This window comes from Dermochelys coriacea, chromosome 16, assembly GCF_009764565.3.
Source record: "Dermochelys coriacea isolate rDerCor1 chromosome 16, rDerCor1.pri.v4, whole genome shotgun sequence".
NCBI classification, from domain to species: Eukaryota; Metazoa; Chordata; order Testudines; family Dermochelyidae; genus Dermochelys; species Dermochelys coriacea.
This window is the reverse complement of record NC_050083.1, coordinates 20,056,895-20,083,877: the sequence shown is the minus strand read 5'-3', so window position 1 is coordinate 20,083,877 and position 26,983 is coordinate 20,056,895. Positions and strand designations below refer to the sequence as shown.

The window sequence follows — 26,983 nt, the reverse complement described above, 5'->3', positions numbered from 1 at the left end:
TTTTTCCCCTCAGTTCAGCAAAGTACTTTGAAGTTAATGGGACTTCTCATATCCTTAAAGTGAAGCATGTGTTTAAGTGCTTTGCTGAATCAGGGCCTCAAGTCTTGAGGGGCTTTTTTATTTATTTTAAAGATGGTATTTACCCATATTGGTGCTTTTAGTGTGAATTTAGCAAAAGACTTATTTAAACTTTAACTGACAAATTTATTTGAAGTCATAAAGTATTTGATCATCAGAGAGAGAGAGAGAGAGAGAGAGAGAGAGAGAGAATATAAATAAGACACTGGACATACACAATCTACAGTTAATTCAATATTCAATTTTACAGGTAACAGTATACATATTGTTTTGCCTTTCTTCACAATCAGTTTTCACTATATCTGCTGTGAAATACACAAATGCATAGAATGGAGAAAGTGTAGTGGTGGTGAACATAAGTATGCTCATTGGAATGCCTCCCCAACAACATATGAAGAACAGTTGTAACTAAACCAAGCCTAACAAAATATTGAGACGGTATTTGGCAACAAGACATTAGGTGCAACTTTAAAAAGCTTTGCAATAAAGTTGTCATAGAAGAATCAGTAAAGAAAAACATTAGTTTAACAATCCAGAAAGACCAATATTCTTGGGTCAAGAGTTTTCTTGACCCTGTTGGAAAATAGTGGTTATTTGATAATAAATACATCTATTCACAGTTTAACATTGATGTGGAAAGAATAAAGCTAGCATCTACAAATTAAAAAGGTGAAAAGCAAAGTTAACATATGGTCCTCATAGTATAAAGGAAAATGTGATGATTAATAAATGATTGGCATATTAAAGCCCATTTAAATTTAGAAAAGCTAATATAAATTCAAAAATAAAACAAAAAAGCCTTACTCTGTAGCTGCTTTTTTTTTTTTAACCTTTTGGAAGAACAGAGAAATAGGTACATGGTTTTCTACCGTGAATCTGTGAAGAGATTATTCATTGTTCACATTTCTCCTGTAGAAATATAGACATTGTTGCTTCTTTTACAATGGATGAGATTTTTATTTTTAAAAAAGCTTGAGGGGTAAGTAAGTGATGAAGCAAGTCATTGCTTTGGAGAATGAACTGACAACAGAAAACAAAATATGTTATCAGCTCTGTAAAGCACATGTCTTGGTGGTCAGTACTGTTCTGTAAAGACACAATGAGCAGTTTCACTTGGACTTTTCTTAAGCCAGTCACTCTGACGTGATTCCTTGGTCAATTGTCTTTTGCTAACCCACAGCTGGCCAGTCTCTTGAGCACATTTGCCTTTCTTTCTCCATGTAACTATCTTACTTTTTTCTCAGAAGTTATTTTTTACCCCATATTATATTCTCAACAGTAGATGATGCTTAGTAGCCTGAAGTCTTTTCCCCACATTGTGGTGGGTCCTGTATCAAAACTGGCCATGGTCAACTTCATCTAGCCAAGAGGCAGGACTTGCAGGGAAGTCTGGATACCCTCCACTGCTCCCTGTGGAGAGATCAGAACTGGGTCCATTCCCACCTAAGACTCTCATTGGCTGGGGCACGCCTTGTCCACCTTGAGCTATGATGCCTAAACCATTGTCTGGATAAACCAAGCTTGAGATTAAAGGCTGGTGGCCTGGCAATGCCTGCAAAGAAGCTGGTGATTGGGGTATCCCATAGGGGCTGTTGGATCTGAGGTCGTGGTACTGGTCCTGAGCGGGAATGCCACTGTGTTCCAAAGAGAAGCTCCCGTTGGTCCCAGCTTGTCTCCCCAAAGCAGGAGAAGCTTCATTTAGGTTGCTGTAAATTCCATTGGAGTGACTCATTTCTGACATAGAGGGCTCATCTGAAAGGGAAATGGGCTTGATTTATTGGGAAAGCAAACTAGCTGGAGACAATCTGATCAGAAACCTTGAAAGCTGTGGAACTATAAAATCCATGGATGGACAGATAGATTAGACCGGTGTGTATGTGAGAGAGAGAGAGAGAGAGAGAGGACTTGCATGTTTTTCACAACTTTTCGATGCTATGTTGGTCTTGCCATTTCTTAATTCCTTATTACCTCTGTTTTCTATCTCTGGCTGGATCTCAGCCAAGTCAATGGGATTTTGTTTTTAATCCTGGGGGCAGGAGTCTAATTCACTTGGGCTTTTAAAAACATGTATGAAATGTAGATACTAAGAAATAACCTTATTTTAAAAAAAAAGTATCTTTTAAGGGAGAAGTGAGTCTAGGCTCTTGAGATCTGCCTCTTTCTATTGTTCTGGTCTCCTTTTATTAATTATTATTATGGCCTCATTAGTTATATTTATCTCTATTTTCACTATCATTTCAGGAGCTACCGTGATACTCACTGATAGAAGGGAATGATCTAAAGGAACACCATCCATTACTTAGGAAAAAGAATTAAAATTGCAATGGTTTTGGGGTGATTATAAATAGTTAATGGAGTATATTTGGATCACTTAAAAACATTTTTGAAAATGAAATATATTTTCTAGCTACCAGCAAAATTATATCTGCATTTATTGGACCCTTCATAAAAACTGAGAATGACTCTCTTATCTAGGATATCAACCTGGTGCATATCTTAAACTTATCAATAATTGTGTTTAATACTTTTAGTTACTGTGTAATGGGATATTCATATAGAATAATGATGCTGCATAAGATCATGTGGGACCAGGCATGAAAATTTAATACAATGTTAGGGAATCAACAGACAAGCTGAAATTTAAAATAGATTTATACATAAAGCTGCATGAACATTTTTCATCTAAAGAGTTTTTTCCATTGGAAAATGCTGTTTTGACAAAACTAAAATTTTCCCCAAAACTACATAGACTTCAACAAAATTTAATTTTGAAAAATTGGAAAAAACATTTTGAAAATGTCAAAATTTTATGTTTCAACATTTTCAGAATGGAAAGTCTTGATGTTTTTGGCTCAAACTACTTTTGGCATTGCGAGGTTCTTGAACACTATGGTAATGGGCCCATATCGATGCCTTATATTGGCAGAAGGTACTAGATCACAGGAAGGAGCAGTTAACTGATGTCTGTGCTAAGAAATGCCATGAAGACGAGGTGTCTGTGGCACTGAGCAAGCACTGAGCAACAGGAGAACACTTTTGAAGTCAAGGGCAACTACTCTTGCTTAAAGTTAAGCATGTGGTTAAGTGCTCTATTGCATCAAAGCTTGAGGGAAGGTCTGTCAAAACAGATGACTGAGTGACATCTCTCCTCCAAAGAAGCTTGAAATCCTATGAGAGCAACAGCCCAAAACAAGGAGATAAAATAAAAAATACCCCCATAATAATTCAGTGGAATAACCCCCATTCCCCAAAAATCGTTGAAATAAAAACACTTCCAGAACATAACTCATGGACTATGAACACCCCAGAAACAATCCAATGGGTTTCAGAGACTCTCCTATCAATATTTGCAATATAAACATTCTGATCAATCGTTCTGGACTTTTTTGCTTTTAAATCTTTGTCATTTATAAAGTTCCTCAAAGAAAAGTATTCCTCTAATGTCAGAGGTCACTTGCCCAGACAAATCCCGAGTGACATTCTTCATGTTTTTTCCTTTGATGGTTTCAAATGTGACACCATTTAAAAAAAATATAGCTTCCACCTTTAGTTTCTCAAATGCAATTGAGTCCAAATTGTCTCCTGCCCCGAGGAGATCAAATCACTCACTGTGGTCACAGTGGAGATAAGTTACTTAGGAGAAGGCAGTCTTAGTCATGGCTTGCTCCAGTTCTTGCCCACACATATTTGTGTTTATGTTCCCAGTTTAATTCACCTATATTGGGCATTTGTTTTCTTTGATTATTTTATGGCAGGAAATGCTGAGCAAGCAAATGGTATTTAAAGAACGAAATGAAACTGTGATGCAAAAGCAGCAGCTGTGTTTGGAAGAAGGCTGGGTGAAAAATGCACTTGGGGTGAAATTGACCCCTGTCCACTGGGTTAGCATGAGGCCCTTGCACCCTGAAATCTCGCTCAAGCCTTGATTACAACCTTGTGATCTCCGCAGCATACCAGTCCTGCCAACCAGAACATGCACCTTCTTCCTCTTACCTGTAAAGGAGACCTCAGCATCACTATCTGGGCCTTCCTCCTGGATACTGTCCTTGTCCGATTTTGAATTCCCCCGGGATCTTTTCATATTCCTAAAGTACTGGCCCCATCTCTGCCTCCCAGCATCTTTCTTTAGTCTTTTTTCCTTAGCCCTTCGGTTCTGGAACCACACCTGCCCAAGGAAACAAAGGGGGTTAAAGGAACAACTTGGGAAGTTTCTAGTTTTCTAAAAGCGGGGGGGGGGCTAACAATTTTAATATTTGCATCAAATGAAATGTTTTCATATAAAAATTGGTTTTCAAGGAAATGACTTTTTTCAATGACAAAAACTTTCAGCCCTCTCTGCGAGCTTTTCATTGCGCACGGGGGTACCACTGCACCTGCCCAGAGTCCCACTGGAGTCAAGGGAGCCCCGTGAGAAGGGTGCATTGGAGGACCAGAGCCTTTGGCGAAATGGGAGCACAGAGATCAGGCACAAATATTAGGTCCGCACCAAAAATGGAAGGAAATTGCGACACTTTCACTGAACAAATATTTCAAGGTTTGTTTTTCTTTGTCAAAATTCAAACCGTTGATGTGTGTGTTGTTTACGCTGCATAACCTGAGTGATTTTTCTTGCCAGCTTTAAAACCGGTCTTTTTAAGAAAACGAGAGGGAAGGGGGTGGAGGGCGCGGATCTGCGAAAATTGTGATGTCCTCTTCCCCCCCCCCACCGTTTTTTGGTCAATATTTCAAATTTTGACCAACACTCTAAAAATCCAGATTCGGAGCATTTCACCCAGCTGTAGCGAATATGCTCTGGCAAGTCTGTGAGTGTGTGTGTGTGTGTGTGTGTGTGTGAGAGAGAGAGAGAGAAACCATTGTGAAAGCACAAGGACTGGCCATTACTCTGGGTCTGTACAGAGATGACCACCACAAGATAGATGTTTAATAATTAAAAAAGACTGTTTCCTTGATCCAATCTGACCAACTAAAATGCATCGTTGAGTCAATACCTGTATGCAAAACGAACCCTCAGAAATAAGAGCGATTCACCGGGGCGTGGACTCCCTTGGCTTTCTAAGGAGGCAGGGATCCCTGCGAGCGATGCTTGCGCTGCCCCATCTCACCTGTACGACTCTCATATCCAGCCCGGTCTCTGAGGACAGCTGCTCTCTCACGTGCCTGGCAGGTTTGGGGGAGTTGTTATACGCGTTTTTCAGGGTTTCCAGCTGCTTGGCTGTGATCGTGGTGCGGGGTCTTTTCGCCGTGGACTCCGCCTCTGCAAACGTTGGCAAGAAATAACGCGCGTTATTGCCCAAGCAGAGAGCCCAGTTTGAGTCACAGTCGCCTGAAGACTGGCTCGGGACGAGGAGTGAAAATCTGGACCTGGGGTTTCATGCGCTGGTTGGCTCTGATCGCGTTAAAACTAGTCCGGAACGGGAGGTGGGGAGAATCCAGGGGAAAACAAACCTATGCTCACTTTGCCGACATTTAAGGGACAAGAAATGTATAAAATGAGAACGAAAATCACTATGGTTTCATGGGGTAATAATACCGTTATTCTCCTGGGTTAATTTAGCTAGGGAGGGGAAAGTAGCCATTTAATAAGCAATAAAGTCGATCTAGAGATATTTAAATAGATCTTCTTCAAATTACACAAATAAAAGACAACCCTAAAGAAAGGAGCTGCAAGTGATACCGATTAAGCCGAGACACAATTATTGAATAAAGAAAGTTTTGACTTGGGTATGCAATCGTGCGCGGAGTGCTATAAATAGAAAGCCCGTTTTTCACCTCATTGCTCCTGTGTTGAAGCAAATCTTCATTAGTATTAAAACTTCTCCTGGGATACAAAATAATAGATGTGTGCTCTGGGTTTGGGTTTTTTTATTTGTTTGTTTGTTTTTTTTGTTTTTTTGAATGAGCAAGGCTATGAAATATCCCCTGAGCAGCAACTCTGACCTACTTAGATGGGGTACAAATATTGGGCCTTTGATTAGACTGAATGGATGCATGTTCCAAAAGTGAGAGTGGAAATGCACAAGAATTCTCGAAGGCTCCACTGTGGTCCGCTCCCCGCGTGAGAATTATTCCTACCGATCCCCCACCCCCACTGTTCTGCTTTCTTCGCCTCTAGCCCCTCGACTGACAGGAGCTATGAATAGGGCCCCCAAAGGTGAGCCTGGGGAGTGTGTCTGTGGTACGCAAAAACAAAGTGGCGCTGGAGTTCACAGTGCAAAATTGCGTGTGTTCTGATTGTGCTGACGCCCAGACCAGCGGGCACCACTACGGGGCGCCGACCCGAACACAAGGGCAATGCTTTCCCCCGGAAATCCCAAATTCCAGTCAACATCCGATCAAACCCCTGTAAGTAGCTGCGGTGCCGTTCATTCAACCTCCCTGCTGGAGGATGGGTGCGAGACCCAGGACCTCCGTGGCTCACAGAAGACACCCAGCCTGGGGCAATGGGAGAAAAGTCCAGCGGGTTAATCTGCTAGTCAAGGCTAGGGAGGACTGAATGGAAAAACACCTATCGAACAGCTTGGGGTCTGTCACATTAGTTGGGATCACATTATCTTGGGCCCTCGACCCAAGCTGTGTGTGTAGAACACACGGCTGAAGCGTTAACTCGGTGGCTAAATAAACCCTCTAGAACCAAAGTGTTCACAATTAGTCTCAACTATACTTAGAAAGGGAGAGATTTTTAACGTTGCTTTGTGCCACCCAGATCTCTGCCAAACTGCTTGTCTAGGGCATCAGCAACCATCCGGTCTTAAATCTGCACCTGAAACTCTAATAACCACCTCAAAACTCTCTCTGTGTGTGTTTGTTTGTGTGTGTATGTGTGTGTGTGTGTGTTCCCACTGTATGTTCTCTCTCAGCAATGATGTACGCTCTATAAATAGCTAATACTTAGAAATGTCTGCATTTGAATGGGGTTTGAATTTTGGACGCGTGGAGGGATATATAGATGGATAGTTACCACAGCAGCGAGTTGTCCAATTTACACTTGTACAGAAAATGGAACCTTGCTTACTTTAAAGCAGTGAAGGCTGAAATATCTGGCTATCCTTTCCCGCTGGAAATCTGGAACACTACTAAGTTGGGAAGATTTTAGGCGCTTTCCACGATTGTCCTATGAATTCACCTGACTTTTCACGTGTCTGGAATAGGTTGGTGCTTAGTATGAATTTCAAAATCAAGATATCGCTTTAGCGTATGGTCCTTAGAGACCCCGAGAGCTCCCAACTCGGAAGGAGACCCCTAGAAGTACAATTTCTCAATCCTCTTGCTGCCCCATTGGAGTCAATGGCAACACAAGCTTCCATGTCAAAGCATCAGCCTGCAGCGCGTACTCGGACAAAACTCAATGAAGTCAATAGAAGTTTTGCCTCAAGATGGGGCCCTCCAAAAAAACTATCCTAAGCCCAGATACAAAAATACAGACCCCTTTCAAGCTGAAATATGGGTTTGAAGTTATTTCGCTGCTGGGCATTCTCAAGTAGGTTTTACTTGCTATATGGTAGGAGAGGGACGAAAGTAATTAATAATTGGCTAATAGTGACCCCTAATTTGGTGGCCCCTCGTTCTCATAACACAAGAACTCAGAGTCACCAAATGAAATTAGTAGGCAGCAGGTTTAAAACAACTAAAAGGAAGTATTTTTTTCACACAAGGCACAGTCAAGCTGTGGAACTCCTTGCCCGAGGATGTTGTGAAGGCCAGGATAAAACAGGGTTCAGAAAAGAACTAGATAAATTCATGGAGGATAGGTCCATCAATGGCTGTTAGCCAGGATGGGCAGGGATGGTGTCCCTAGCCTCTGTTTGCCAGAAGCTGGGAATGAGCGAGAAGGGATGGATCACTTGGTGATTACCGGTTCTGTTCATTCCCTCGGAGGCACCTGGCATTGGCCACTGTCGGAGGACAGGACACTGGGCGAGGTGGGTCTTTGGTCTGACCCAGTGTGGCTGTTCTTATGTTTTTAGTTCTCTCACTGATTTTATATTTTGGAAAATAAAATAAATCTCTCAGAGCAGTGCAAGGGTGGAACCCTTTGTCTTCTTGAGCCTATGTTTTGAAGGAGACACCCTAAGCTGCAGATCACTCAGTTTTATCTAGTTCCCCTCATCTCTGTTACGGAATCTTGCTTGATACACCAGCTTGTATGGGAAGGAATGGGGGTGGGTCGGTGGGTGGCCAGGAGCAATCCCCCATCTCTCTAGCTTCCCCGGAGCACTGTGCTAGCTAGGGCGACCCCAGGCTGACTTGCCCCGTTACCTCTCTGCTTGGCGGTCTCATAGTCTCCTTTACAGACCAGCCGGCTGTCCTCCATGAGGTAGAACTCGTCCCCCGTGGCCAGCTGCCGTTTACACACGATGCAAGAGAAGCAGTGCAGGTGGTAGACAAAATCTTGGGCCCTTCTCACCACCTGGGTCGGGGGGATCCCCTGTTGACAGGCGGCACATTTTGTCCCAAACCTCCTATTTTTTAAAAAAAAAAAATCCAACAGAAAGCTGCTATTTATTGAACTGCAAAGAAAGATTCCCTAGGGCAGGGGCAGATGCTGCTGCTGGTTCTGTGTCACGGGAGGGTTGGGACCTGCTCGATTCCTACCGTGTTCACCTTCTTTGAGTGAATCCTTGATCGCATCACAGCCAACTCCTGCCCTCCCGCTGGGCGGGCCCGCTCACCGGAATCCCAGTGGCTGGCCCGGGAAGGACGCTACGCATGTGAGGTGTAGCCGGCATTAAGGGCAGGAATCGCCGAGGCCTCCTAAGGTGCTTGAAGCAAGGCATCCGCTTGGAGGAAGGGAGATGCCTGAACCAGAGCCTGCCAGGCCGCTGCCCGCCGTTGAGACGGGTCTGCATCGCCCCTGGTGCGGATGGTGCATCTCAGCGCCTTGCCTGAGCTCCAGTGGAACTTGTGCGGTGCGAGAAGCGACTGACCGGATTTGCTGGGGCGGGGAAGCCCAGCAGGGTTAAGTTCAAATGGGGGGCTGGATCATTGGCGTTTAGCAAGACACAGATCTGGGCCCAGGAAAGATCCCGGGGGGGGCACCACCGCCCCCCACGCGTTCCAGCCCCTGGTCCCCGGGGACGCGCTGGCTCAATAGATCGTCCGTGGAAGCGGGTCTGAACGCCCCCCTTGCTGCTCGCCAGCGCTGGGGGTCCCAGCCGGTCCAGCCCCGCCGCAGAGAAGCGGCCAGAGCATTCGCCTGCTCTGGGTTTCTGTTTATTCCTAACCCCGGCAGACCAGGCAGAAGGCTGAGGGCCTGGTTCTTCCGAGGTGCTGAGCGCCCGCCCCTCCCAGAGCCCAGCATCCCCGCCAACTTCGGCCCGATCCTGCAAGGGCCCTGTCTGGGGACACTAGCGTTGGATTCTTCCCCCCCACACACACACACACTTTTAGATCAACACCATTTTAACGAATGGCCCCAAATACACCTTCAGTCCTGTCTACCGCCCAAGTGTCCAGGGAGTTGAATTCTGTATCGAGCAGGGGGCTTTCCAGCCTCGCCGGTCACTCCCTGTTTGGTTTTACTGCGGGTGGTTTCTATGGCAGGGTCACAAGGGAAAGGGCTCGCTTTCTTTTTTTGCCGTGGATGCAAAATCTGGAAGAAAAACCAGCGCGGTCCCAAACGCTGGGTGAGCTCTGCCCTCGGGAAGCGCTCGTGACTCCTACATTTGCAAGCCCTGATTTACCTATTGCCACCGAGATAAGACCGGAAAGAGAGCTGGGGGGGGGGAGGGGGTTGCTTTTACTGCTACCAAATACATAAAATCGTGGCTGGAATCAAAATGTAAACATCCAAGTTGAGGACTTAGCCTTCTATTGGTGCGGGTTTCTCCCCGGGCTATTTGGAGACTGACCCCTTTCTGTCTGTGGGGATGGTTTAAGCTTTGGTGCGGAGGTCGCGTGTCAGCATCAGGCGTGTGTGTCCAGGAGGCTCCTGGCCAAGCAAAGCTCCGCTTTGAGCTCAGGCGGAGATGCAGATTTCCCCTGCTACTTAATCAACTGTACCGAAAGCCATTTGCGGGTGTGAGGTACAGAAAGGCAAATCCGTCTCACCCCCCCCCCCTTTACTGAACTATTTTTTTTATCAGCCTCTTTATTCTCATGGTCCTTTTCTGCATGCAGATAGTTATCAGATGCAACAATTATTTCTGAAAAAAGAAAAGGAGTACTTGTGGCACCTTAGAGACTAACAGCTGTAGCTCACGAAAGCTTATGCTCTAATAAATTTGTTAGTCTCTAAGGTGCCACAAGTACTCCTTTTCTTTTTGCGAATACAGACTAACACGGCTGCTACTCTGAAACCTTTAATTATTTCTGAGGAAGCCATATGTTTTGAGGGGAGAGAGCCTGCTTCCAGCGCAAGTCGGTGGGATGTGCGGACGGGCTGGAGCCCTGTTCAAATCAGAGCAGCTCTAAAAGGGCAGAACAATGGCCCGGCGCCACAACCCCCTCACCCTACTTCTCCATTCACCCTCCATGTAGGGCCCTGCTAAGATTAATCATTGCCCAGTTATTTTTTTAGAATGGATAGAATCCCGGTGACTAGTCATTTCCCTCCTCCCCCCCATATCTTTGCCCTAAAATCTCTGCCCCGTCCCCGTCCCCTTCCTCCAAGGGTGCTTGGTTTGGTTTGGTTTTACTCACTTGAAAAAGTCCTCTTTGCAATACACGCTGTCCCCTCTGCTGAAGCATTTCTCAGCCAGCTGGGTCTGGCAATCGCTGCATTTCAGGCATTTGCTGTGCCAGTGTCTGTCCAGCACCTTCAAGATGAACCTGTCCACAATGTGTTGGTTGCAGCCTGCACAGAGAGGGATTTCTGGGACGGGGGAGAGAGGGATAAAGGACATAATTATGCGGTTTAATTTCTCACTTCTAAAGCAAGTAGGGGCCCGATCCCACCCTTGCAATGGGAAGACTTCAGTTGGAACAGGATTGGATCAGATCTGGGGGTAAGGTCTGCACATAGATGAAGCTCCAGTTGGTGGAAGGAGCTCCGACTAATCGTTCTATGTGCACACACGTTCTGTGTCCACACACGTTTCCTGGATCGGTTGCTGGAGCTCGGGCTCGGGCTTGGGCTTACAAATCGGGCTCATGTTAGCGAGCAGGAATTCAGCTCTCTCAGACGCAGGCACAAACTGGCTCGATGGGAAACACTTCACAGCGTGTGCAGGCTTGGATACGCCTACATAGCAAGAGCCACGGCAGGTCCAGAGCCCACAGTGCAACTGCCCGATGTGAGTGAGACAAGGACCAATTTCTGCTTGGGAACTAGACGAGCTTTGGAGCGTACCCCGAGCTGTTCTTCAGGCTGGTGCAATAACAGATAACACCTCACCCTCCTTGTCTCTCTAGCATCCTGGGGCCCAGAACTACGGCAACAATTTCGTGCCGGTCACACATTGAAACGATAAATCACAGAAGCACATCACAGGTCATCAATATTAAAAATAGATAGGGGGAAGCCTCCACATTAGATCACGTGATCTCCCACGCTGTTTTTTTTAAAATTGCAAATGCAACACATGTGTGTGGGGATGTGTGTAAAATTCTGGGATTTATTATTCAAGAATCAAAGATGCTGAAAGTGCCTTTTAAGAATAAATACCGGGGGCGGGGGTCAGAAAAGAAACCGGTTCAAATGCCTCTGGGGAGCTGCAATTGATTCTGATTTCCTATTTCAGGAGGGGAAAAGAGGCGCCGGATTATTTCTAGTGATGTCCTCGAATGAACAGTTGCTTTAGATCTCAGCTGGAGAAGACGTATTTTGGAGGTATACTTTCCGGATCCGGTAAAATAATTAAAAACCAGCCAGCCCCCGAAGCGTGTCCATTGCAAAATTGCAGAAAAGAAATGCCGTTAAATTGCAAATCTGCGGGTTGGACGCAAACGCGCCCGAAGTGGATTTCTCCAGCCCGCCCAGGCGCATCTCGTGGGAGCCGAACACACTCACAGATGCCAGTCGAAAAAGAGAAACATTTTCAGGGCAAACGGTTCGCGCCGGAGCCCGATTTCATCGCTTGTTTGAATCCCCATTGCTGCTAGCTTTTGGAGGCTCGTGGATTGTCAGCAAACAAACATACAAACAAATGTTACCGCAACCGAAACCAATTGTTGGCGCTCTGGCCGGACTGGAGCTGGAGGAGTCCTCTCCTGGTCCTTTAAACAGAAGAGCCGCAAAGACAGTTTTATCTTCATTAGATTTTGTATTCTGTTTCTGCCCAGAGAATACGGTTTCCAGCATCCACAAAACTGACCAGTACAAATTACACTGGCCAAAAAAAAGTTCTGGGTTGTTGTTTTTTTTGTATAAATTCCCAGGGAAATATTCACAGTAACAACAACAATAATTTGACAGGCTCGTTGTGTTGTCTAATATATCGCCCCCCTGCAAAACAAGCCATGTGCTAAAATGTCCTGAAACAAACAGTTATTGATCATCTGACCCCCCTCCCAAAAAAAATACCGCAAAGACATTGCAAGTAGAGAGAAACAACTTGCCAGCTAACGTTAGACTCCAAGGTTGGCATCCCATAGTCTTAGCAACTGTCCAGCCCCAATTAAGCTCCTCCGCACACGCTGCCGATGGACGCTCAGGTCAGACAGAAGGTGCTGCTGTCTAACCCCCAAGACCCAAGCTGGGGGGGAGGGATGAGGGGGGAAGCTTAAGACTCCCAAATCACCGTCTCATAACCAAAGAATATTGCTTCCTTCTGCTCCTTGCCGTCTAATCTGATTTTCTAAAACAAAATACAATCTCTTAAATTAATATAAACCCTCATGGAAATTAATTTCCTGCCTTGCAGGGTGTACACACATATACACACACACACATACACCCCTATTAAATGACTAAACCCTTACGTTGCATTGTGAGTCCAGCAGAGAGAGGAAACGTCCTTAAAACGTGTCTTCAGGGTTCAGCATCCTCCCTGGGTTTACATGTGGGAGCAGATCCCCCATTTTTATTGTTCTTTGTAGCCCTTCTGGTCAACCCTTCCTTCCCTCCCCCCTCCAAAAAATATCTAAACTGCTTTTGACCCCGGGAGCCCTAGGATTGCCATCTTTACACACATCTCCTGTCTCTCTCCCTCCCACTGCTACCAATTCTATAATTAGGCCTGAGTCAAATATTCCTGGTCACAGCCTTCCCCCGAACCAATCAGGAATCCCCCTCCACCCTGGATCTCTCTCCAAATCACACCTGACAATTAAAACGGTAAAGGCCGCTGTAAACTAAGCGGGGGGAGAGAGATTTAATTCACTAAATCAGTTTATTTTTAGACCTGGGTCACTTCAGCTTCTCTCATTGGTGTCAGTTTTAAGAGCCTGGTGGGGCGATCACGTGGGCACTGTGGTTCATTTCAGCCCCAGGAAATTGCTGGAGCCCAGTGACTAGCTACAAGGCTTCACGCAGGAGGGATGCTGCTGCTTGAACTTTTTAGGAACAAACGGGCCAGGCAGCCGCCTCAATGAAAAATCCCCGGGGTTCTTGAGACCGCCGGCCCTAGTCCGTGTCCCCAGCTTTGGGTTTTATTCTGTATTTATCTCGGCTCTTAATTTTCTTGGGGAATCTGAAGTACTTCGTCAAAAGAAATAGATTAATTCACAGGCTGGCAACCCGTTCTCAGTAAAGATCCAGTGCACTGAAAGCTGGGCTGCCGGGCCTTTGTACAAACACCGAAGTACAAATACCTCAGCCATGGGCATGTACGTGCCAGAGTCTGAGACTGAAGGCCAGAACTGACCACCATCTCGTCTGACCTCCTGCACAGACCAATATTTGTCTGTAAAGTGTTGCGCGTATTCCAGAGAAACAAGTATTTGTGTAAAAAGAACAGGAGGACTTGTGGCACCTTAGAGCCTAACACATTTCTTTGAGCACAAGCTTTGTGAGCTTCCGCTCAGTGCATCGGATGCATGCAGTGTTTGTGTGTGCACGCGTGCCTGCCGCCCAAGTCACAGAACAGCCTGTGCACTAAATACACACAGGGAAAGCAACACACGTTGTTTATTAAAACGACTTCTTCCCAATGGTTGGGGAAGGGGGGGGGGTCTGTTTTTATGCGAGATTCAGTGCAATGGCTCTGTGACATGTTATCCCTTTTTTACAGACAGGGTGAGCAAAGGTCGCGCTGTGTTTGCCATCGGTAACCGCGTGTTTTCACGGTCCGTCCAGTGATCCTGCACCGGGGAAGATCTCTCGTACCTGGGGCAGTTTGGCAGCCAGGGGCAGTTTGGTCTCCACAATCACCGCCCCACGTCTTGAAAATGGCAATTAAACCTTTGTCTTCTGACCAGAAGGATAATTCACTGTATGCAAATCTCTCCCCCGCCAGGGTGCAGCGACCCCTACTGCTTCGGACAGGTTCTGCTCCTGGGGTGAACGTGCCCGGCGGCCCGAAACCAGCGAGGCATCCCCCGAGCCGCTTTCCAGCAGGGCCACGCGCCGCGAGCAGGCGCTGGCTCGTGGCGAACGCTGCCCGTAGGCCATACCCTGGGTGTATTGTACAGACCTGCACCCGGGGCTGGGCGCAGCCGACGCTCCCTGGTGCTAGCCGGGCGGCCCAGGGCGCTGGGCTGTTGCTCGATCCGGTTTACAGTGTGTCCCCTCTCCCGGCCATTATTGCCCAGAACCCAGGGCGAGGAAGTCGGTGTCTTTCCTTTAGTCTCAGACAAGAGCCAGGCTGGGCATTAAAACATTAATCGGGGAATAAATTTGGTGGGAAAATAAAGCGCAGTTGCAAACCCCCTGCCGCTGGCTCTGGGGCCGGTTCAGGGCCGTTTGCTCAAAGTCTAACGAGACAGGAGCGGGGAGTGGGGGGGCGGGGTTGTGACTATGGGTTTCTGCGCGGACTCTTTCCGGTTAGCTTAGCTCTGAGAGTGTGGCTGCACTCGGGGTGGGCACCTGGAACCTACGCGGGGGGGGGGGGGGGTGACATTTGAAGAATTAGCAAGGCCTCCCCAAGGTGGTACCCAAGGGACTTGATCGCGAAGAGAAGATTTTCGCTCCTTCTCGATGAACAAGGCAGGTCCCCGGGCGAACCCGGCAAGGAGCTGGGGTGGGCTGAGCGCTGCGCTAGCCCAGCCGGCTGTTCAGGGAGCCCGGATAGAGAGCTCTCTGCTCAATTATTTATCCGCCAGCCTCGCCCCACGCCCCAGCCCTGAGCTTGAAGCGGTATTCAGCTTTTGTTTGCATTGTGAGCCTCTACTAAAACTTTAATGTCCTGCTTTGATACTGAGCCTCTCCTCAGCGGCGGCAGAGAGAAAAGGGGTTCCTCTGGTTTAGACCTGAGTAAGTGCAGGAGTAAAGGGGGTCGGGTGGGGGTCAGCTGCCTTTTTGTGTTCCCACCCCCTTTTATTCTGGGGCTGTATTAACACCGAGATTTCTCCTTTTCTTGTCTGAGCTGCACAATCCAGTCCTGAGCTGTTGCCTCTAATAACCAGTGATCTAACTTTATACATCTGTGCCAATGTGTGTTTTAATTCGGAAGAGGGTCAAATGAAGGAAACACGGGTGGCACAGAAAGACCTTCCTTTACCTAGCTATCATTAGCCCGGGGAATAAAACACTGTTTAGCCCGAATCCTGAAAAGACCAGAGGTGCTGTTTTCCCTTCACAATGTCCATTAGAGTTAGGACTCTAACGCAAAGCACCCGGTGCCCTGCAGTGCTTTTAAAGGGTGTTTCAAAAACGATTTGGGTAAGGGACAGAATTGCATAGGTTATGCGAACAACCCCCTTAGTGAAACAAGCCTGCAAGCGGAGCCGTTTTATTCTGATCCTGCTTCTTGTACTCCCCTGATCTCAGCCAGCAGCCTTCTGGCCAGGAACCGAATTATACCTTTAAAATCAACTGTTTTAGGCAATCATAGAATCATGGAAGATTAGGGTTGGAAGAGCCCTCAGGAGGTCATCTAGTCCAAGCTCAAAAATAACGCAGGGCCCTCTTCTCAGTGCTCTGGGCAGGCAGGTGTCATAAATTCTGAATTTGTTCAGGGACAAAATACTTCTCTGATCTGTTGCTGGGAAAGGCACAATTCAATCTTGAGACCTGACTTCTTTTTTAAAAAAAAAAATATTTAAATCTGGGGCTTCTCGCTCCGATTTATTTTAAGCCCCCTCTTCAAAGTGCTGGTGTGGCGACCACTACTCACTGTACTTGTGTCCCAGGACCTGGTACCCAATTCTCGTCTTTTCCCCTCATGGTGTCAATAAGACTTTGAATAAAGTGCACGAAACTTCAACATCCAGCGAGTAAAAGGTTCGTTGCTATTTTACAATCAAGCAGAAAAACCTATCAAAGCTGCAACGCAGACTGAAAACACGGACCCAATGAGTTCACCGTCTCAGGGGTAGTTAATTTCAAGGACCCAAGATTTTGGACCCGATCCTGCCATCTTTTCTCAGGCAAAACCCTCAGTCAAGCTTCCTGGAAATTTTTGCCTAGAGAAGGACGGGAGGGAAGATCGGGCCTGTTCAGACATAAAAGATGAGCTGGGCTATCGGAGCGGGGGCGCGGTGACTCCGAATAGCTGGTGAAACAGATAAGGAAATAGACCAGTCTCTAGGCGGTAGGGAAGGCCTCACACATGTCTTGCTTTTATAAAGAAGCAGCAGCTAAAACATATGTCGGCGATGCCTCCCTGTCCCTTCTCCTGCCCCGCCTAATCCCTTGCCCTCTGAGCGATAAGCCAGTGCATTACTGCGATAAGAAACCACAGGGCACCCGAGAGAAACGATCAAACCATTTCAGGGAGCAGGAACTCCCCTCTCTGAGGGGGACAGTATGATCCCCCAGCCACCTGACTGATTACAGCCGGGCCGATTGCGCCTCATTTGGGGTGAACTCGCAGGGGAAGATTTCGTTTGCCTCCCGGGGCTGGATTTTGCAGAGCTCCGCTTTAGATGCCCACCTCCCAGCAGAGCACCCCGAGAAGTTTCAGACCGATCCCTGCCGGGAGGAACGATGATCAAGAGAGGCAAGGGACATATGTCTACCGAGGGCGCCGGAGTCATTTGCAAGGAGCTGGTCCAGAGCAGCCGAAATATTATTTATGGTCGCCCGGTACTTCAGATAAATGACATTTTCATGCAGTTCTTTCTATCATTAATTCGCCTTAGGCTGTTTTGCGTTTTTCAGCAAAAGTCTCCCCTGATTTATGACGACAGATGTACAATTAACTCGATCTGTAATAAATAAATAGTGGAGGGGCTGCTCTCCATTTCTCCGGCTCCTACAGTTGTCAGAAGTTCAGAGGCTCAAAAAAAAAGTGCATTCAAATAAACGAGGTAATTTGTAATAATTAATCGTACAAATCCAGGGGTGCGCATTTGCCCTGACTCCTCTTCCTACACTGCGCAATGCTCTGAGATCTTGCCAGCTGCACCTGTTCTAAGATCCCCCAGAACAATCCCCTGTCTGCAAACCCACTGAGAAGCCGGCTTCCCCCCACCCCCACCCCAAAAAAGCCCGGTACCTTTGCGCACGTCCTCATTCTGCGCCAGCAAAGCGAAGAGCATCTCTGTATTGGAGCAGTCCTTGCCCGCGCTCAGTTCCTTAAGAGCATCCATCTTGCATCGCCTTCCGCCACAAACTCTGCACAAATGGGGCGCTGCAGCCCGCTCCGGGGTCTCAGAGCCAAACGTGGCCCGGGTCTGCCCGCCCTCTCCCCTCCGGCGCTCCCTGGCCTCCCCAAGCAAGCCCGAAGCAGCGGACCACACGCCTGCTCGACACAGAACCCCCCCCCCCCAGTCCATGCAGGGTCCACACAACACACACCCACACCCCGCTGGAGGTGTCGTGCGCTTGCAGTGCAGAAGAGGGAGTTGCACACAGGAGCAAACAGGGCTGAGCAGTAACCCTGCTGCCTTAAAGTTCATCCCATGCAAAGGAGGATGGAATATCATCACCGCCAGCTAATGGGAGGCTGCAGGTCTCAACTGGGCTCGGGGGGCCGGTGGAGGCAAAGGGAACCATTCGTCACTTTTATGTGTGGAGGGGGGAAAATAATGAATACGGCCTGATCGTCGCTGAAAATACTTTAATGGGGCTTCCTAGTGATTGTTTTATCTGACGCTGGCTTTGCTGGGCCCTGTGGTTGTCTCAGTGGATTTGCGGGCAGAGGGAGGCCAGGCGGAAGAAGGAGGAGGAGAGCAGCTGGAGAAGGGGGGAGCGGCGCTGAGACTGTTTGATTCTATTTTTCAGAAACACAGGTTTCAGAGTAGCAGCCGTGTTAGTCTGTATTCGCAAAAAGAAAAGGAGTACTTGTGGCACCTTAAAGACTAACAAATTTATTAGAGCATAAGCTTTCGTGAGCTACAGCTCACTTCATCGGATGCATTTGGTGGAAAAAACAGAGGAGAGATTTATATACACACACACAGAGAACATGAAACAATGGGTTTATCATACACACTGTAAGGAGAGTGATCACTTAAGATAAGCCATCACCAACAGCAGGGGGGGGAAGGAGGAAAACCTTTCATGGTGACAAGCAGGTAGGCTAATTCCAGCAGTTAACAAGAATATCAGAGGAACGGTGGGGGGTGGGATGGGAGGGAGAAATACCATGGGGAAATAGTTTTACTTTGTGTAATGACTCATCCATTCCCAGTCTCTATTCAAGCCTAAGTTAATTGTATCCAGTTTGCAAATTAATTCCAATTCAGCAGTCTCTCGTTGGAGTCTGTTTTTGAAGCTTTTTTGTTGAAGTATAGCCACTCTTAGGTCTGTGATCGAGTGACCAGAGAGATTGAAGTGTTCTCCAACTGGTTTTTGAATGTTATAATTCTTGATGTCTGATTTGTGTCCATTCATTCTTTTACGTAGAGACTGTCCAGTTTGGCCAATGTACATGGCAGAGGGGCATTGCTGGCACATGATGGCATATATCACATTGGTAGATGCGCAAATCCGCACAGACACACCCCTGGAGCCAGGACCTGGGGTATTCTATCTGCTACCCAAGATCCATAAACCTGGAAATCCTGGACGCCCCATCATCTCAGGCATTGGCACCCTGACAGCAGGATTGTCTGGCTATGTAGACTCCCTCCTCAGGCCCTTCGTTACCAGCACTCCCAGCTATCTTCGAGACACCACCGATTTCCTGAGGAAACTACAGTCCATTGGTGATCTTCCTAAAAACACCATCCTAGCCACTATGGATGTAGAAGCCCTCTACACCAACATTCCACACAAAGATGGACTACAAGCCGTCAGGAACAGTATCCCCGATACTGTCACGGCTAACCTGGTGGCAGAACTTTGTGACTTTGTCCTGACCCATAACTATTTCACATTTGGTGACAATGTATACCTTCAAATCAGCGGCACTGCGATGGGTACCCGCATGGCCCCACAGTATGCCAACATTTTTATGGCTGACTTAGAACAACGCTTCCTCAGCTCTCGTTCCCTAATGCCCCTACTCTACTTGCGCTACATTGATGACATCTTCATCATCTGGACCCATGGAAAAGAAGCTCTTGAGGAATTCCACCATGATTTCAACAATTTCCATCCCACCATCAACCTCAGCCTGGACCAGTCCACACAAGAGATCCACTTCCTGGACACTACGGTGCTAATAAGCGATGGTCACATTAACACCACCCTATATCGGAAACCTACTGACCGCTATTCCTACCTACATGCCTCTAGCTTTCATCCAGATCATACCACTCGATCCATTGTCTACAGCCAAGCGCTACGATATAACCGCATTTGCTCCAACCCCTCAGACAGAGACAAACACCTACAAGATCTCTATCATGCATTCCTACAACTACAGTACCCACCTGCTGAAGTGAAGAAACAGATTGACAGAGCCAGAAGAGTACCCAGAAGTCACCTACTACAGGACAGGCCCAACAAAGAAAACAACAGAACGCCACTAGCCATCACCTTCAGCCCCCAACTAAAACCCCTCCAACGCATCATCAAGGATCTACAACCTATCCTGAAGGACGAGCCATCGCTCTCTCAGATCTTGGGAGACAGACCAGTCCTTGCTTACAGACAGCCCCCCAATCTGAAGCAAATACTCACCAGCAACCACACACCACACAACAGAACCACTAACCCAGGAACCTATCCTTGCAACAAAGCCCGTTGCCAACTCTGTCCACATATCTATTCAGGGGATACCATCATAGGGCCTAATCACATCAGCCACACTATCAAAGGCTCGTTCACCTGCGCATCTACCAATGTGATATATGCCATCATGTGCCAGCAATGCCCCTCTGCCATGTACATTGGCCAAACTGGACAGTCTCTACGTAAAAGAATGAATGGACACAAATCAGACGTCAAGAATTATAACATTCAAAAACCAGTTGGAGAACACTTCAATCTCTCTGGTCACTCGATCACAGACCTAAGAGTGGCTATACTTCAACAAAAAAGCTTCAAAAACAGACTCCAACGAGAGACTGCTGAATTGGAATTAATTTGCAAACTGGATACAATTAACTTAGGCTTGAATAGAGACTGGGAATGGATGAGTCATTACACAAAGTAAAACTATTTCCCCATGGTATTTCTCCCTCCCACCCCACCCCCCACTGTTCCTCTGATATTCTTGTTAACTGCTGGAATTAGCCTACCTTGCTTGTCACCATGAAAGGTTTTCCTCCTTTCCCCCGCCTGCTGTTGGTGATGGCTTATCTTAAGTGATCACTCTCCTTACAGTGTGTATGATAAACCCATTGTTTCATGTTCTCTGTGTGTGTGTATATAAATCTCTCCTCTGTTTTTTCCACCAAATGCATCCGATGAAGTGAGCTGTAGCTCACGAAAGCTTATGCTCTAATAAATTTGTTAGTCTTTAAGGTGCCACAAGTACTCCTTTTATTTTTCAGAAAGTAATTTTCAGCGTCCTGCAGTTTGTTAGCACAACGGGCATCACTTTCCTTGCAAAATAACTAGTGAAAGCAAAGCCCGGGGCCTACTTTCCAGGTGAAGCTGGGTTTTAGGGTGGGGGGAGGGGTCCCATCGAATCTGGTAGTATAAAATTAAGACCCCTACGAAAATGCGTTGCATTTTATGTATTTACCCCCCGCTCATTTGGCAAATACACTAGTGACACCCTCCTGAGTTCCTCTCCTGTCTCATTGTGGCCACAGGTGGAAGATATTTCTACAGTCCTCAGCGGAGGAAACCGGCAAAGGAAACCGCATTGTTTGATGGGGGAGAACTAAATGTCTACTTGTCCGATCGAAAAGCTCACATTTCCCCCGGGAAGGATCATACCCTAGCACAGCGCGCAAACTCTGCTGCAGAGCCCACGCTGGAGCACATGGACTCCTGCAGTCTTCGCGTCCACGCAGGGGTTAGGAAAGTCAGATCAACACGCGCTGCAAACTGGGTTGGACTCTTCAATCAGTCCTAGAACCAAGGGCAGGGTCGTGTTTGGATGGACTGTCCTTAATAATGCCGACATATTGGGAAAGCTTCTTATCCATGAGCATCCACCGCCCTCCCTCTCTGTGAAACAACCTCTCTTTTTAAGGAAGAGGGTTTTGCCCAGGAAGGCGCGGGGGGGTGGGGGAGAGAATCAAGTCCCAAGGTTGAAAGTAAATGGGCCAGATAATTAATTCATAGGAACTACCTGCAAAATGACAAAAGATCTATTGGGAGGATTAAATAGCCTCTTCTTTTGGACCACGTTGGTCTCAGAGAGACAAGTGGGGATGGGGCGAGGGAGGGAGTTGAGTCAATGGGAATCGGATTTTTAGCATTATTTCTATGCATCTATTCCCTCCCCCCCTTTAAATCCGAGCCTTTTCCAAAGCCCTATGGAAAGGCACGCATTGGCTTCCGTGGCAAACCAAGCTCTTCAGGAATTGCACGGAACAGCTCCCTTGACTCTGAGCTTGCAAAGTTGCCTGCCACGCTCGGAATTTTGGAAGCAGCTGGAGGCAGACTTGTTGGAGAAACCTGTCTCTTTCGCCTCCCACTTCCCGCCGGGTCACAGGATCGCAGGACTTGGCCAAGCCAGTCTAACATTTCCCGGGCGTTTGGAACAGAAGAAGCCTTTCTAATAAGGGTGTCCAGTCTCCCCTCCCCCGTCTTAGTTTTTTTTAAGACAACGATTTACTTTGGGCGAGATCGGCAGCTCAATCAAATGTTAAGTGCGGCAACACCCTGATAAATTTTATTGACACTGATCTTTAGAGGCAAAAGGTGTCTGGGGAAATCAGGCGTAGTGCTCCTGCTGTACCCTGCAGATGAAGTCAAAATCAATGCCCCATTTGCCTGCATTTTCTGAGGATATGAAACGCATTTTGGTGAAAGGTGTGCGATGCTTCAATGTTATTTCCAACTTTTAAGCTTTAATAATAATTTTATGTCCTATTGATCGCCTTCTCTGAAGGAGCCAGGCGACACTAATGGTATCAAATGAGAAACACTTATGACCGAGGAGTGATAGAAAGGGCATGTGATACGCTCTATAGCTATAGATAGGCTTGGCTTTTTATCAAAGAGCAGGAGTATAAGGTGTGGGTGGGTGTGATCTGCTTTTGTACCCCCCAGCTTCTAAAGCACAATTCACATCCACACAAAGCAGTGCGTTGTGATTCTTTTCATGCCTAAACTAGGGACACTGGTGTGGAATTATATTCACCATCGTGGAGCCAAGGCATGTGGGTTTAGCTGTGCTGGAAGGGACAGACTTTAGGTCTGGAACATCTGGTATTGCATGAGCAGCATTTCCCCTTCGGCTAACTGCAGGCTCTGGAACTGTATTCGTTGGGCTTTCTGTCTCCCAGGCGTGGGGGTTACCTGGGAAGGATGAGGGCTGTACTTTTTATTGTTAGGATCTTACGTTGCACTAACATCTCCTACCACTGCAGGGGTCTGGAATTGTCGCAGGGAGGGCATCCTGTGCTCCTGGTTTATGGGTTACTCTGGAAGGGAAGGATCAGATTCTTTTTTGCCCAGGGTCTCTGATTTTCTAGCATCCGACAAAGGCCCAGCCCGGGAATTCCATTGCTCTTCCGCGGGTGAGGGCAGCCGGGCTCCAGCCCAGACAATCACCCGGCATCCATGAATGCTGCTTCGCGCTTTCGATCCGCGGCATCAGCTTGATTTACACCAAATAACCAAACCCAGTCGAGTGGTTTTGCAGGGTGACAGCTGTTCGGAAGGACTGCAAATGCTATTTTAATCCGTTAGCTCTAGATGCTCTCCTGAACCGCTACATTATTTGTCTCTGTTTATACAGGAATCCCCTATTTTATTTCTTGTCTAAAAGGGCTTCGCTATTAATAAAGCACCATCAAGGAACGTTTGAGCAATGGATTTCTTAACATCTCCATTCTCCTGTGCAGCTGTGATTTTTTTCTACCCCTAAATAATAAAGTAAAGTACATTTTTAGGATTAAAATTCCAGATTATTTTTCTTTCCTTGTTGAAACAGACTAAAGAGTCCAGGGTGGCGGGAGACAGCCAAGTATATTCCCTGAAAGCAGAAACGAAAGTAATATCGAGATCTTAGTCTGTTCCTTTAAACAAGTACATTCCTGCTGGATTTCACCCCAGCTTCCCTTTCAGTCCCTAACCATCCAGGCTAGCTAACGTACATTCACTTCTTCAGGAAGGACATTGCAGCTATCAGGCTATTTGGAGTCAAATAGCCGTTAGACTCAGTGGAAGAAGGAGTTTTGAAGGTTACAAAACTAGATAGATCCCCCCGAGCCTAAGAGTTAATCACACAAATGAACAGATGAGGAATCGGCAAAAAAACAACTGGATTTCCCTGGATTATTTACTCCTCAATCAGGCAGGATTTCTTCTTGTCCAAACATGTCCAGGGACAGGGATGTATTGAAGTGAAAAAAACCCAGTCCTTGGGTCTGACAAGATTTCCCTTCGAATTCCACTTCTCCCATTGGGGAACCCTTCTTCCAACAGAAACGGACCAGAACAAATATCCAAACCCTTTCGTTAAAACTTAGAGCCAATGTGCCTTTGAATGAGCTAAGCGGTTGGGGCTCTGCGAGACTTCTGTCTCGGTGCCCTGGTGATGATAATCCATTAAAAGGGAGATGGCTGCAGCGGGACGCCTCGGAGCTGGGCTGGGTATTTATTAAAGGATGAGACAGTTTTTAATCGAATAGATAAATAATTGAAGCATGTGAAATAGATTGAAGGCCATATCCGCTGCTGTTGTGCTGGATACGTGTAAGGAGGGGAGAAGAGAGATCTAACTAGACAGAGTTTCGCTGCTTGTTTTATAATTTTAGCTGCTTACTTATTATATTAAATTCTCCCGCAGCTAAAATGTCAATAATAATGAATAATAATTCACTGCATCCGGTATCTCGAACCGTGTGCTGCTTGTTCAGAGCGGGCAGGCTAGTTAATTTAAAGGCAAATGTGGTCTGATTTCTCTCACTCCAGAAGAATAGGGTTTCCCACCCCCTCCCCCAGTGAATAGATATTCGAGTCATCCCAGGGCAGAGCTGCCACCTGACTAACAGCATCAGCTGGGTCACAACAAGCGGATGAGAAGCCCTATTATCAAAGCAAGATGTGTTAATAAATCGAGTTTTTCTTAACACGCGGCTCTTTCTCGCCAGCGCTGCTCTTGGAGTGGAAAGGTCCGATCCGGCTCCCGTGTGAGTCAATATCAGAGCTCTCCTGCGGACTGCAATGAGGTGGGATCCAGCCTATCCCGGATGGGGAGTGTACCCGAAAATAGCCCCCTCGTGCTGGAGCATCCCGGCAGGGCTGGTGGATTGCCCGCAGCTTGGGGCAGGGACTGGGGAACAACACACACGATGCTGTTCTGAGTGCGCTGACATCCCAGAGGAGCGGGCACAGGTAGCTCACCTGTGCACCCCTCCGGAAGAGCCCGGCTGGAGAATGGCCTGAGGCTTAGGCGAGACGTGGGGGGCTGCGGGAGGGGAGCGGGATGACAGCAGCGAGTGATGGAGGAGCTGGGACAGCCCAGGTCAGACACGCTCTCTACAGCTGTCCAGAACAGCCACTAACAATACCGCTCATTAGCCGATCCTAACGTCTGTGGCAGGCAAAGCCCCACACAGCGAGCGAGGCTCCCCCCCCGCGGCCCCCCAACACACGTTTCCTTTTCTTTTCGTTTTGTTTCCTTTTTAAACGTTGTTTGCAGAAAGCCAGCAGGAGAGGCCTCCTGCCAGGGATCGAGCCCCTCCCCAGCTCGGACAGTAACGCGTGGGAACACAGCTCTAGGCACGGAAAAATCTGCTAACTAGATGATGTAAACGCCACACCAAATGTTACCACCCTAAAGCAGCCAGGCGCCGGGGACCCAAGCCCCGAAAGCCACTGACAGTGGGGTGTAGCCACCCCAGAGATCGACGAGCCACATGTTACAGACACCTGTTTTCCCGGTTACATATAAAGGGGGTGGTTCACCCCCTCCCCCAGCACTCTGTTAGTTCAAGCTGAGACCTCTCCTCTGCAATGTACCTTAACTAGATCCTCCTGAGAACAAGGTGACATTTTCTGGGCCAGGGGACCCCATTTCATGCGGAGTGGGGTGGGAATTCCTGACCACCACGCCAGCGCCACGAACAGCTGAACAGCCCCCCGGGGAGGGGGGGGGGATGTTGCTGCTGTCCAGCATTGGGAAGAGAAAAAAAAAAACAGAGAGAGACTCTTACCTGGGCTCCTGCTGAAGGGGCAGATCTCAGCTGCCTTCTCTGAACTAGCTCGGACTCTTTCCAGCAGCATCTCGGGGCTGGGCGAAGGAGGAGCGACCCGGGCTAACTTCAGCAGAACTTGGTGGGCTAGGATCGCCTGGGTAGAAACAGACCAACCCTCTCTCACCCCCCGGCACCGAGCTGCCTTCCCTCCCTGCGGGAGCCCTGCCCCGGAGCGCTGCGCCCGGCGGCCACCTCCCCGCACTTAGGAGATGCTGCAACGTTTTAATCTAGTGGCTTCGGGAAAGGGGGCCCGGCTCAGCGCCGGCTTCCCACCGCGCAGTGGCTGGCGTCAGTTGACCCTCCGTTGCCACCGGTGTGCTGCTTAGCATAACAAAGCCCAGCGAGTGACTGTCTAGGGAGTGGGAGCTGTCCGTGGTGCTGACACAGGACGCCCAGCCAGCCAGGCGTGTGGTCTCCCCCCCGCCACATACCCATACACGTGTCTAGCTTTCAGCCCACACAATAGGGGCTGGGCGGACCCCAGCGTCGGCTCATTGTCTTTATGCAGATTTCCCTTTTCGTTAAGGCGCATCGCCTTTGTCCCGCCACAAAAGCCTCCCCCTCGGTCCGTCATGCCATGAATTTGTCGAGTTGCGGGTGTTTCCGCCCCTGCTCGGATCACAGGGGCACGGTGGAGGAGCGATTCCTTCCTCTGGGTTTGTGGTGGGAGCTGGTTGTCAGATGTCAGCATCCGAGCGTGTTTTAAAGGGGTGGGGGGGGGGCTGGTTCTCCGAATTGATTCCTACCCAAGAAACCCGACCCGAGGGAATCTATTGTATTGTCACCCACGTGCGCCCGAAATAAATCATTTCCCGAGCAGAAACGCGACGCCACATAAATACAAAACGTTATTTGGTTGGTTTCAAAACCCCACTTTGCTGCATTTTAAAAACACACCTTGGAACTTCAAACTTGCTCGGGTGCAATTTCCTTCTGTTCCCCATCGACACCCGGAGACAGCTACAGGGCCAGGCCTCCGCGCTGGCCATCAAAGATGCATTTTTAAAGGCAAACAGATTAAAAGCAAATGTTGCTTTTAAATTAAGAGGCTAAATAATCCCTTGACAAAGTTAATAGCCACATTCATTCAAGGAAGAGCCATCAGTAACAATCCAGGCCAAAAAGTAGCGCGGGTAAGGAGCGGGCAAATGCTCGTTTTTTTTTGGTTGACTGGGCTGCAGAAATCAAAGAGACTGTTTTCTCCCACTCTTCA

The 26,983-nt window shown here is 47.8% G+C and overlaps 1 protein-coding gene across 2 annotated transcripts; it reads right to left on the bottom strand.

Annotated features, from left to right (window-relative positions):
* Positions 1-1,282: 1,282 nt before the first annotated feature.
* LHX3 (LIM homeobox 3) lies at positions 1,283-25,798 on the bottom strand. Of its 2 annotated transcripts, none has more exons than XM_038374859.2 (6): positions 25,729-25,798; positions 10,717-10,888; positions 8,335-8,537; positions 5,181-5,332; positions 4,072-4,243; positions 1,283-1,830 (listed from the first exon to the last, which is right to left on the bottom strand). In XM_038374859.2, exons 1-6 carry the CDS (start codon positions 25,796-25,798, stop codon positions 1,412-1,414), a joined length of 1,188 nt encoding a protein of 395 aa, XP_038230787.1. In that variant the 3' UTR covers positions 1,283-1,411. The 2 variants fall into 2 exon arrangements, with proteins under 2 accessions (XP_038230787.1, XP_038230786.1); XM_038374858.2 differs by lacking the exon at positions 25,729-25,798 and adding an exon at positions 17,553-17,646.
* Positions 25,799-26,983: the final 1,185 nt, after the last annotated feature.

Coding starts and splice junctions, on each gene's coding strand:
- LHX3 (XM_038374858.2), bottom strand. CDS start 17,646: ATGGATGCTCTTAAGGAACTGAGCGCGGGCAAGGACTGCTCCAATACA. Junction 10,889..17,552: donor GAATGAGGACGTGCGCAAAG/GTACCGGGCTTT, acceptor CCCCCGTCCCAG/AAATCCCTCTCTGTGCAGGC. Junction 5,333..8,334: donor TGAGACCGCCAAGCAGAGAG/GTAACGGGGCAA, acceptor CAACGTTTGCAG/AGGCGGAGTCCACGGCGAAA.